The sequence below is a fragment of the Pelodiscus sinensis genome, chromosome 23 (assembly GCF_052426305.1).
Source record: "Pelodiscus sinensis isolate ZL-2025 chromosome 23, ASM5242630v1, whole genome shotgun sequence".
NCBI classification, from domain to species: Eukaryota; Metazoa; Chordata; order Testudines; family Trionychidae; genus Pelodiscus; species Pelodiscus sinensis.
Genome location: NC_143074.1, coordinates 4,912,591 through 4,923,289, shown reverse-complemented (window position 1 = coordinate 4,923,289; position 10,699 = coordinate 4,912,591). Strand labels below are relative to the sequence as shown.

The following is a 10,699-nucleotide window of genomic DNA, read 5'->3' as shown; positions in this document are numbered from 1 at the left end:
TGCGGAAAAGCGCGTCTAGATTGGCCACGGACGCTTTTCCACAAAAAGTGCTTTTGCGGAAAAGCGTCTGTGCCAATCTAGATGCTCTGTTCCAAAAATGCTTTTAACGGAAAACTTTTCCGTTAAAATCATTTCCGGAAAATCATGCCAGTCTAGACGTAGCCTTGGTGAGTACCAGATGCACCTTGGCGCGAGGAAAGAGTCCAGGCTGTGGTTTATGGCTGGGCACAGTTGGGGGAGGGGGGAATTATACAGGCCTGGGTAAATGTTGCAATCCCAGGTGAGGCAATGTCAGAAATCAAGCCAAGCGCCAAGCAGGAGCCGGAAGATCCCTTGAGCAGCTGGAGGGGCAGGCAGGCCCCTGGGTGCAAGAGAAAAGCCCTGTTTAGTTGCAGGGAGGAATCAGCTTCCCCGACAAAGGCCTCCCCGGGGGCTGCAGGTTCCTAGCGGTCCCACGTGGGCGGGGGGCCAGGTGGGCTAGTGGTTAGCAAAGGCCTGGGCAGTCATTCGATAAGGGGGAGGCTTTCCCGTGGCACTCCCAAACCCTCGCCGGAGAAGGCCTCTGAGAAGCGGCCCGGGACGGTGTTTTACAAGCCCCCACCCGCGCGGGAAGCAGGAACTCGCGGTCCGGCAAGGACCCCGCGCCCAGGCCCCGGAGCTGCGCGCAGGGTGTGGCCCGGGGCGGGGGGAGGACGTAGGCAGGAGTGTCTCGGCTGCAGCCCGCCCAGGGCTTCCCTCGGCTGGGAGGAGCGAGGCTGGTTCCCTGCCCATGGAGCGGCGGTAGCCGAGCGCAGCGGACTGGTGGCCCGGCCCGGAGACCCCCGTGGGACTCGCAAGCCGCCTGGGGGTGCGCGCCCCCCGCTGCGCTTCCCTCCCCGTGAGCATCGCGCCCCGGCCGCCATGGGCGCTGTCATCTCCACGCACCTGGACGAGAGCAGGCGCCTCTACATCTCAGGTAAGGGGCCGGGGCCGGGCCGTTCCCAGCCGGCTGGAGGGGGCCCCCTTCCCGGCGCTGGCTGCGCTGTGGAAGGCGGCGTGCGTGGGAAGGAGCTGGCCGTGGCTGGAGGAAACTTTCTCCGTTGTTTTTGCTTCCCCCCCCCCCCCCCCCCAAGTAGCAGGATGTTTGTTTGGGGCCGTTCCCAAGCGTGTGTCGGTGAGCAGGAGGAATCCCTCCTCCCCCCAAGCAGCACCCCGGTGTAGCCCCCTCTCCGCCTGGGGTTCCTTCCCCTCCCTGCTAGGGGCGCCTGTTTTAACGCCTTAAAACTTTTTTTGAAAAGTTCCACGTTGCAGCTCCGGGGCTCTCCTCCGCAGAGCTGGAAGCAGCCTGGCTCGGAAGGGGGAGCGGGGCAAAGAAGTGTCTGCCTCCCCTCTGAAAGGCTTGACTTGTGCGGTGGCTGTTTGCGTTGGCTGCAGGAAGAAGGGATTTGCTTCAGGCGAACAGCCCTGGTGTGGCCAGGGCTTCTGTGGGCAGGGGGAAGGAAGGGGAACAGCTCTCTGGGAGGCTGATGTGGAGAAGTGTTGTTCCCTCCACCAGCCCTTAAGCCATGTTCGCCATTGGTTGAAGGGGAGACCTCTTGGGTCCCAATCCTGTGGGTTTTCCCCATGTGCAGAATGAATTTTGTTATGTGCACTGAGGCACGTGTGGATGTGTACCACCATTAGAAACATATGTTGCTCTCTCTGGAGGCTGTTTGAGCTCTGCTAATCAGCTGGGTGGCATTTGAATCTCTGAGGGGGAGAGCTTACATGAAACACTGCTGGGCACAGAGGGCTGCCGGTGTGGCTAGGGTTGCAGATCTGGCCTCTGGACCTAGGCCAGCAATGGGTTTGCCTCTTGTGCAGACCAGGCTGCAGCTGCCCTGTATTGCCTCTTGGCTTTTGTTGACAAAGATCAAGCATAGTTATTGGCTTTACTATCTGTTGTGTCTCCTTTCTGATAACTTTGGTAGTGAATGGATTTTTGAGTAGGGAGCTGGGCAAAGTGCTACTGCCCGCTGAGCTCCTATTCCTGAAATGTCGGGCCTTGGAGTCTAGAGAAGTGACAATGCAGCTATTGATTGCCCTGCGTTTACTCTTGATGTTGTAGGTCTCTCAGTCTGATGTGTCTGACTTAAAGATTCCTCTTGGACTTGGGCATCAGGGTTTCTGGTTAGCCCGGCTTGGAGTGGCCTGTCTAAGCACGGGATTGTGGCTTCTGTACAGTTGCTTTTTTGTCCGTGGATGGCATCTGACTGCGCCGAGGCTGGGGGACTAATTGGTGCCTGCAGTTACTTGATTGACCTTTGTAAGTGGGGTCAGCCTGCCACTGAGCAGTGTGACTTGGCCTCTGTGTCGCCCTCTTTTCTTGGGACGCCTCATAATTTATGAGGTCGACATTGGAGCCCCCAAAGGCCTCTGAGTTGCAGGACTTGACCTCTGTCCCTGCCTTTCGTAGGCTTCAATTACAGTGACAACAGAGGCTTCTTGGAGGCGCTGTGAGCCGTAATAGTTAAGTGCTTAAACTGGACCCCCGGACTTCACAAATCAAGTTGCGCTTGGAGACGCGGCTTCGATGGCACAAGACCTAACCAGCTTCTCCCATTGGAGAACCAAAATACCTTGGAAACTCCAAACCGAGTCAGAGGTGACTCGGCCACCTCACTCCCTGGAGGAAAACTATGGCCTGCCTTCCCCCTCCCCCCCATTTCTAATGGAGTGGTCACTTCATCCAAAGCTACAGTTAAAATGCCAGAGGAACAGTGCGTTGCAGCTGTGTTACTATCAGAGGCTCACAACGTGACTAATGGTGTTGCGTTGCTGAATACCAGAGAAATTATGACTTGTCACTTACTGTAAAGTATTGTCAAGCTTCCTATTCATCTCTGTGAATCATGAAGTTTTATGTGGGCCAAACACTATTTAAAGGGAGACTATAACAAATGGGGCTTTAGCTTGTTAAAAGCAAGGAGTGAGGGAAGTTGATTTTATTAGCCTGGTCTCTTTGTAGGAAAGCAGATGATCTGGCTTCCCTTTACCTCTTTCTCCCCCCCCCCCCCCTTTTTTTTAAATGGACACTGTTAAAATGTGCTCCAATTTCAAGTGTGTGTGTTTCAGCTCCTAAATCAGGGCAGGGAACTTTTTTGGGGGGCAGGGACCATGGACCCACAGAAAAATCAATCGGGTTCCACATGCAAATGAGAAATCCCCTGCCCAAAAAACCCTCACTGACGTGGCTCCTGAGTGGGGAGAAAAATGCTCCCCACATTCCCCTGGCACACCAGAGCCTGGGGGGGGCCCAGTCTAGTAGATTTTGGTGGGGTGGTGGGTGGGGCTGGAGCGCCAGCACGGGCTCCCCAATGCTGGGGGGAGCCCTGAACCTTGGGGGCTGGATTCAGGCAAGTGGGGGGGCCACAGCCAGCCCCCGGGCCTGAGGGTCTCCACCCCAAATCTACTGCTGAGTCCTGCTAACTTGCTACTTATGTGAGGAAGCGTCCTAGGGGCCATCAGGAGCAAGGCTCCGCTGTACTAGCCCTGTGCAAACAGCCTTAAAACATCTTTTTTCCTTATCTTTCAAATCTGGCCCTTCCCCTGTTGTGTTAAAGACCTACACAAGTTGGGGAGTGAGGTGTGTGGTGGGGGAATGACTGGCTAGAATCACACAGAGAAGGCACAACTTGTCCAAAGTTTTTAAAGACCCCCCCCAAAGAATTTCCTCCAGTCTTTTCCACATCTGGTCATCTTGGGTAGTGTTGGTAACAACGGCAGCTGAACTACTGGGGGCGTGTGTGCGTGCATGCTCTGAAGGCCCCAACTGCCTGGCCTCTCGTAACTGCTGCCATCATTACTACTTAATGGCCTCATTAATGTGCGCCCCCGAAGTGTTTGTGGGCGGCTTGCAGCTCATGGCTCTGGTTGGAATGCCCAATCCCATTCTGCACCGCAGGCCCCTTGCAAGCCACGCGGAACTGCCTGGTGCAGGATGAGCCGTTTGCAAACTCTCGCCAGTGGAGACGCTGCCGGAGGTCTCAGCAGCTCCTCGAAGGGCAGGCCCAGACCAGTTGAGAGCTCCCGGCCCTCTGCTCCTTGGCAGGGCTGGGGGAACACAAGCTCTGCCAATGGATACGAACTTCCCAGTGATCAGTCTCAGCTATTGCTTGGCTTCTCCAAGGCACAGGGAACGTGGGGCTGCTGGCATTTGTGCCAGGGACTCGGGGAGCTACAGCCCTGTGCTCGGTCACAGTCTTTCCGGTTGCTTGGAGGAGGGGCGGCGAGGGGGGGCAGCGCTTCGGTGTGCATGGGGGAAGCCAGCCCCTTCTGGCTGGGCAGCATCGTATCAGGGCAGAGGGAGGCTGCTAGTTCCAGAGCTCCCTCACCTGTCCCCACCTGGGTGCGGCCTGTGTGGGCGGGCCCCCACCTGACACCTGTGCAGCACTAGTGCAGACTCAACGTGCCGGTGACTCAGCTGCACCATCCTTCCTGGCCCTTCCCCCACAGTCCCAACGTGCTCCCCTGGCCCACCCGAACCATCCTGCCTGGGCTCTCCCGTTGGCTTCGCTAGCAGTCGCGCTGCCTGGCTGTCACTGGCTGAGCTCCCAGGCCTCGGGGGCGCCTGGCACCCCTCCCTGCGTGTTACCCTCCCCCCTCCCTCTGTTTCTGTCACTCCCTGCAACCCCCAGCTCCTCCCACACGTGTGGATCTACCAATCTACCTCCCTGCATTCTTAGAGCCCTTAATGCCCCCTCCCCATACCAGGATCCTGCATTCTCTTAATGCCAGGGGCTCTGGGTGTGTCCCCCCCCCCCCTCCCCCATTTCTTTCCCTGACTGGGAGATGGATCATTCAGGGTATCTGCTGTGGGAAGAGGGGCAGAAATGGGGTGGGGCCATTGTTATGCTGGAAGCAGCTAATGGATGCCCTTAACGACTGTAGGACTGCATGGCCCTCTGGCTCTGCTAGAATAGCCACAGGGTTCCCTCTGCCCTCCATGTTTTACACCGAATCTCCTGCTGTCGGTGGGCTTCTTGGAGCCAAGCATAGGGCCTCCCAGGCTCAGCCAGTGCTGGTGCAGGGCACCTCCAGCATGGTCGCACCGAGGTGCCCCCTTGTGCCGGGTTTTCAACAGCTGGGACAGACCGAGAGAGGCCCCGGGAGGGTCCGAGTCTGAGCGCTGCTCTGCCCACCAGACCGCTAGGCTCCTGGATGCCCCCTAGGGCCGGTTTTATTTTAAGGGGACAAGGCGCATTCCATGCAGTGGTTCCCCCGCGCACCCTGAGGCGTGTGTGCCTTTCCAGCCGGCTCCAGTTCCAGCCAATGCGTTTTGAGCACCTCTGCAAATGCGGGTTCACTACGTGCTGCGGGTAGGGAGGGGTAGGGAGGCGTTTGCTTTGCTCGCCTCCCTGCTGGGTAGGATGGACCTGTGCTCTGACCCAGTCTGGCCGGTCTTATGGAGTCGTGATGCGACAGCGTTTGAGACCCCCTGGCCTGGGTCACTTGGACGGTTGGGAAGCAGGGCCTGTCCCTGCTAGGGATGTCACTGCCACGCCGGCTGGGCCTTCTCCCCATCCATTCTGCAACGCCCTGGATCGCACACGGTTGGGGTGTTGCCTGAGGTGACCCGTGCGCTGCTGGGCTGGGAACCTAGCAAGGCAGTCGCCCGTCCCCTGGCACCTCGCCTCCAGTCCTGCCTAAGTAAAGCAGCCGCACTATGTTCAGGGAGCGGTTGGGGTTAGTTTCCAGGAGGTGCCCGGCATAAAAGGCCTTAGTTATTGCAACTGTGAGCCAAGTGCCTCCCCCAATCTTGGGGTGGCACTGGGATGCCCTGTCCACGGCCTCACGGCTTGTTTTTTCACTTCGAATTTATTCCTGCCTGAGCCTCCTTCGAGCCTGAGCAAGCCCAGCCTCGCCCCTTCGCTCTCCCTCTGCTGTCCCTGGGATGGCGGGCATGAGCGCGCACAACTACGCGGAGGGGGGAAGAGAGTGAGAAGGAGACACCGGAGGCCTTGTCTCCGCGGCAGCTCCCAGTGCGCAGACACAGCGTGCACCAGTGCATATGACCCCGGTTAATCAGATTCCTTGCCGTGCGGCCAGTCGTGTCTGCGCTGCGCCGATGTTGTGTAAGGGGACAGCAGAGCTTGTGGGCGGACTCTCGAGCAAACCGGGTCTTCGCCGTGGGCTCACCTCAAGGCAAATTTTGGAGCTGAATTCCCCAAAGATTGGAGGGGGAGCCCAGCCTGCCTCTGACTATCACCGGAATCCAGCTAAGATGCCCCGGGCAGGGTTTCAGCTGGCCCTGACCGTAAAAATGTAATTAAAACACTTTTGATTCCCCAAAGGTCCCTGGCTCGCCTCAGAGCTGAGTGAATAATTAGCTACCGCTAGCGAGCTTGAGTGATCTTGGCCCCTCTCTGCGCCTGCCTGGAAAATCAGCACACTGGAGTGTCCTGGGAATGGCTTTTCCTTCCGTGGATGGCAGGCTGGTCCCTGCAAGGCCCAGAGGCTCGGTGGGTGCAGGCGTCATGTGGCTTCCGTTCTGTTCCCTGTCTCTCCTCTAACAGGCACTAAAGCCCAGCTGCCCCGTGGGGCTGTCTCCTGGTCCTGTGCTCAAACCATGCCACTCTGCCCCCCCTGCCTGCCTGCCGTAGACCCCAGATTTGGTGCCCCTCCTGGGCTGGCTGTGCATGGTTCAAGGCCCGGTAAAGCGACGGCTGTTCCTCTCTCCCCCGGGCTGCTGCTGGGTTTGCAGGATGCAACACCGGAGACTTTCTGTTGTGTAAAACAAGCCCTGACAGAGTCCCTCTGAGTGAGCGCCCGGAGGCCAAACCTCATCCACTGGAGGGGATTTGAGTCCCTTAGCAACGCGCCAGGGAGTAAACACAAGTGACTGGAGGGCAAAACCGTTGTGGCCTAGTTCAGAGGGCGGGGAGAGGGAGAATATCGGCTGGAGGTGCCTCTCTCCTTCCTCCAGCCCTCAGCGGAAAACTCCTCCCCGTCGTTCTGCAGAGCCCGCCCCGAACACACATGCTCCTTCTCCCCAGAGTTAAAGGGGAGGAAAGTGAAGCTTCTCTTCTCCTCGCACTCTCCGAAAGCCTGTTTGCAATTAGTGGTTCTGCTTTGGCTTCTCCTGGCTTGCCAGCTTGCAGGGGGCAGGGCTTGGCATGCGGCAGGGGGCAGGTCTGCCACAAGCTCCCAGTCGTGCCTGGTTGAGCGCTGGAGGGCAGGGCTCTGTGTAGACACAGGGAAGTCACCAGCCTGTTGAAGGGGCATGGGTGTAGCGCTAGCCCGTCTGGCTGGGGGGCTGTGTCGCTGTTTTTCAAGCCTTGTTCTGTGAGCAGTTGTTGGGGGTGGGCTGTAGTGCCCCAGCTTGGGGGTATCAAAGGGCTGAACACGTGGCCCAGACCGGAGTGGAGCCCAGGATGCGGTGGGAGTTCGCTGGCGGGGCGGCTCCACCCTGGCTGTACATCAGGAGCTTTGGAGCTGCCTGGCTCCTGGCCAGTCTCAGCATAGTGGGGCTGGACTCTGGTTCTCGGGTGCTTTGCCGTCCACTTCAGCAGCTGCCTCCTTCCAGCCTAGCTGGAGAGCCCCGGCTGACCCTGCACGCTGGGCCGTGCCTGCCTGAGCAGCACAAGCCCCAGCAAGCATCGCACCCCGCTGCAGGAGCTCCGCGGACCTGCCAGCCAACACCAGCTCGCATTCAAATTCCTGCGGCGCAGCCACGGACGGGCCCCAGCGACCTCCCAAGATCCCACCCCCTTCAGCAGCGCCCAAAGTGCATTCCAGCCTGTCCCTCCAAGGCCTAGGGCTGCCGGCCGCAAGGGCAAGCTCCATAGAGAGGACCTAGCGTTGGTGGCAGCTGACCCACAATGGGAGCAGGGTGTGGGCTGCAGGGTCCGGGGGAACCCATTTCATCCTGGTACCGGTGCCCAGGGCGGCCCTCTCAAATCTGTTTGTGGAAAGGGGGCCGGGGCTGTTTCTGTGCCGTGTGGCTCAACGGCCCGAGATGGGAACTTGAGGCTGCAGCCTGAGACCCCCCCTTTGAGCGAGCCCCGCCTGCGAGGAACGCCCCTACGCCGCGGGGTCAGGAAGGGTGTGTCCCTGGGCCCTAGGAACTGCCTGGCTGCTGTGTCTTGCCAGGTTCTCCTTTGCTGAGTGCTTTCCTGACCCTTGCAATCTGGCCCGGCTGTGGGAGCTGCCAGCCAGCTGAACTAGCGAGGCTGTGCACGTGTTTCAGGCCTTTGCATGCTGCCACCTGAGCTGCCAGGGCCTCTGAGTGAGCCACACGGCACTAGCCCTGCCACGTGCAGTCAGCCCAGGCTGCGCCGCGAGAGGCGAGTCGGGGGGCAGCTCCAGGGCTGCCGGGGGGTGGCTGGTATCCCCCAGCCCAAAGGCATGACACGAGCGCTGGCTTGTCAGGGCACAAGGGGGAAGGGCTCAGAGACAGACGCCTGCCTGTGGATGGGGAGCCAGGGAAGTGGGTGCGTCCATTCTCCTCCCTCCCTGCAGTTCAGAGCTTCCCGTCGGCACCTCGCGGATGCCACGCTGCAGCCGTCCTGGGTTTTCCCTTGGCAGGCTGGGTTCCAGGCACAGAACCCCCCTCCCCTCCCCATGCCAAGGGGCTCGCCGGGCTTTGGGTGGCCCATACTACTGCATCTCCGCCCTGGGCGCTTACGCGGGGAGGCTGGAGGAGGTGGCCGAGCCCTGGCAGCAGCAGAGGGGCCTGTGGAGTCGGCCTCAGCTGGGGAGCGGAGTTGTTTCCTGTCTCCCTCTCTGCAGGAGGAGGGTCTCTTCCCCTCTGCTGCCAGTGGGGAGGGAATTGGTGCTCTCCTGTCAGGAAAGGCTGGGACATGGGAGGGGGGCGGGCGTCTCTTCAGGAGGGGGAAGGGGTGCATTGCTACAGGTTTAGGGCAACCTGCTGGGGGGTCCCCCTGTGAGCCCATGACCGAGGGGTGCGGGATGGGAGACAGTGTCCCCTAAGAATGCTGGTCAAGTCAGCCTCGAGTGACAGATCAGGAATCCAGGGCAGCGTCCTGCGAATGGAGCTGGGCAAGTCCTTGCCCCTCACTGTGCCTCATTTTCTCCACCTGTAAAATTGGCCCTTCTTTGTGGCTTTAATTGTCGGCCAGGCGCTCTGGGCGGGGCAGGAGGGGAGGGTTCAGCCCTGCACTACAGAGCCGAGTTTGTTTCCCTACGATCACCAATGTGGCTTCTGGCTTCTCTGAGCATTCCTGACGGAGACGCCCCCACCCACTTTCTCTCGCAGTCCTGAGCTGTCATAAGGAGTCTCTCTCCTGCCCCCCATCTTCACTTCCTCTGTCGTAGCTCCCCTGATCCCAGCAGCTTCCTCTGTGTCCCCTCCCGGTTTAGAGGAGGCCGGCAGCCGCAGCCACGGTGGCTTCTACTCCTCACACCTCTCTGGTCTGTCCTCACTAGGCAGAAAGTTGAGAAACTTCTAAAAATGGTCAAAAAATGTAACTTTTTCCCCTGCCCCCCCACTGCATTTCCTCCTCTGGCTTTTACAATCCCCTCTTGGCATGGGCCTGCCATCTGCAGCCAAAACAAAGCAGGGAAGCAGTCTCCCTGCAGGGACCCTCCCCACACCGCCTCCGGGATGGTGGGGCTGGACTTGGGTAAAGCTCTAGCAGAGATTACACACATCGGCGCTCAGCCCAGGAGCTGCTGGGCCCGTGTGACGTGCTCAGGGCCGTACAGGGAGTATTGTGCGGCTACAGCCCACGAAACACGCTGTGTGCGGCCCACAGTGGTAAACAGGGTGAGAACCACTTCGCCTTTGTGGTGGAGAGCTTGTGAGTTCACACAGGAGTTGGCTGCTTTGCAGAGTGGCTACAGTGTCCGGCCTGTGGGACTGGGGGGGCTGATAAACTGGGGGCCATTGGGGGGGGGGGGGGGCAGAACGTCTGGTGGAAATCTGTTGCTGGTGGGGTGTGTACGGCTAGTTTAGGTAATGCCAGGGATTGAACGGGTGGGGTTTGGCACCAAGGGGCGTGGGTCTGGCAGGCCCGTACCAGAGCCCCAGTGCTGCTGCCGCCACCTTGCACACAGCTTGTCTGTTGGGCTTTATCTCCCTGAGATGCTTGAGTAAAGGCAACATTGGCCTAGCGTGCTCACAGCCCAGCTACCTGTGGTAGGTGGGAGGGGACAAAAGAAGCCCCACCCCCATCCCCTCCCCCGCCCTGTCTCCTGCCCCTGGAGCAGACAGGAAGCCACCACCAGCTTCTCCAGAGCTGGAGATGGCATCAGCTGACAGTAGGGAGGTGGCTCCCTGACTCGCTGGTTCTGACCAGGGTTAGTGGATAAGAACGGCCAGGCTGGGTCAGGCCAAAGGTCCATCTGGCCCAGTGGCCTGTCTGCCGACTGGCCAATGCCAGGTGCTTCAAAGGAAATAAACAGAACAGGGAATCAAGTGATCCCTACCCTGTCGCCTATTCCCAGCTTCTAGCAAACAGAGCTCAGAGACACCGTCCCTGCCCTATATCCAGTGATGGACCTATCCTCCATGAACGTATCTAGTTCTTTTTTGAATCCTTTATTGTCTTGGCCTTCACATCATCCTCTGGCGAGGAGTTCCACAGGTTATGTGAAGAAATACTTCCTTTTGTTTTAACTAGTGCTCTCATAGCTGCTCTCTGAAGTAGGAGCCCCATTGCTGCCATACAGGCTTGACTATTTATTTCTGGTATAGACAAGGAGATGGGTTTCATATGCC

The 10,699-nt window shown here is 59.2% G+C and overlaps 1 protein-coding gene across 1 annotated transcript in view; it reads left to right on the top strand.

Moving 5' to 3' along the window:
• The first annotated feature begins 416 nt into the window (after positions 1–416).
• The window catches only part of NIBAN2 (niban apoptosis regulator 2), an 85,380-nt gene continuing 75,097 nt past the window's right edge, over positions 417–10,699 (top strand). The window contains exon 1 of the mRNA XM_075905812.2: positions 417–955. Coding sequence (XP_075761927.2) covers positions 901–955 — 55 coding nt within the window. The 5' untranslated portion in view covers positions 417–900. The remainder of the gene's footprint in view (positions 956–10,699) is intronic.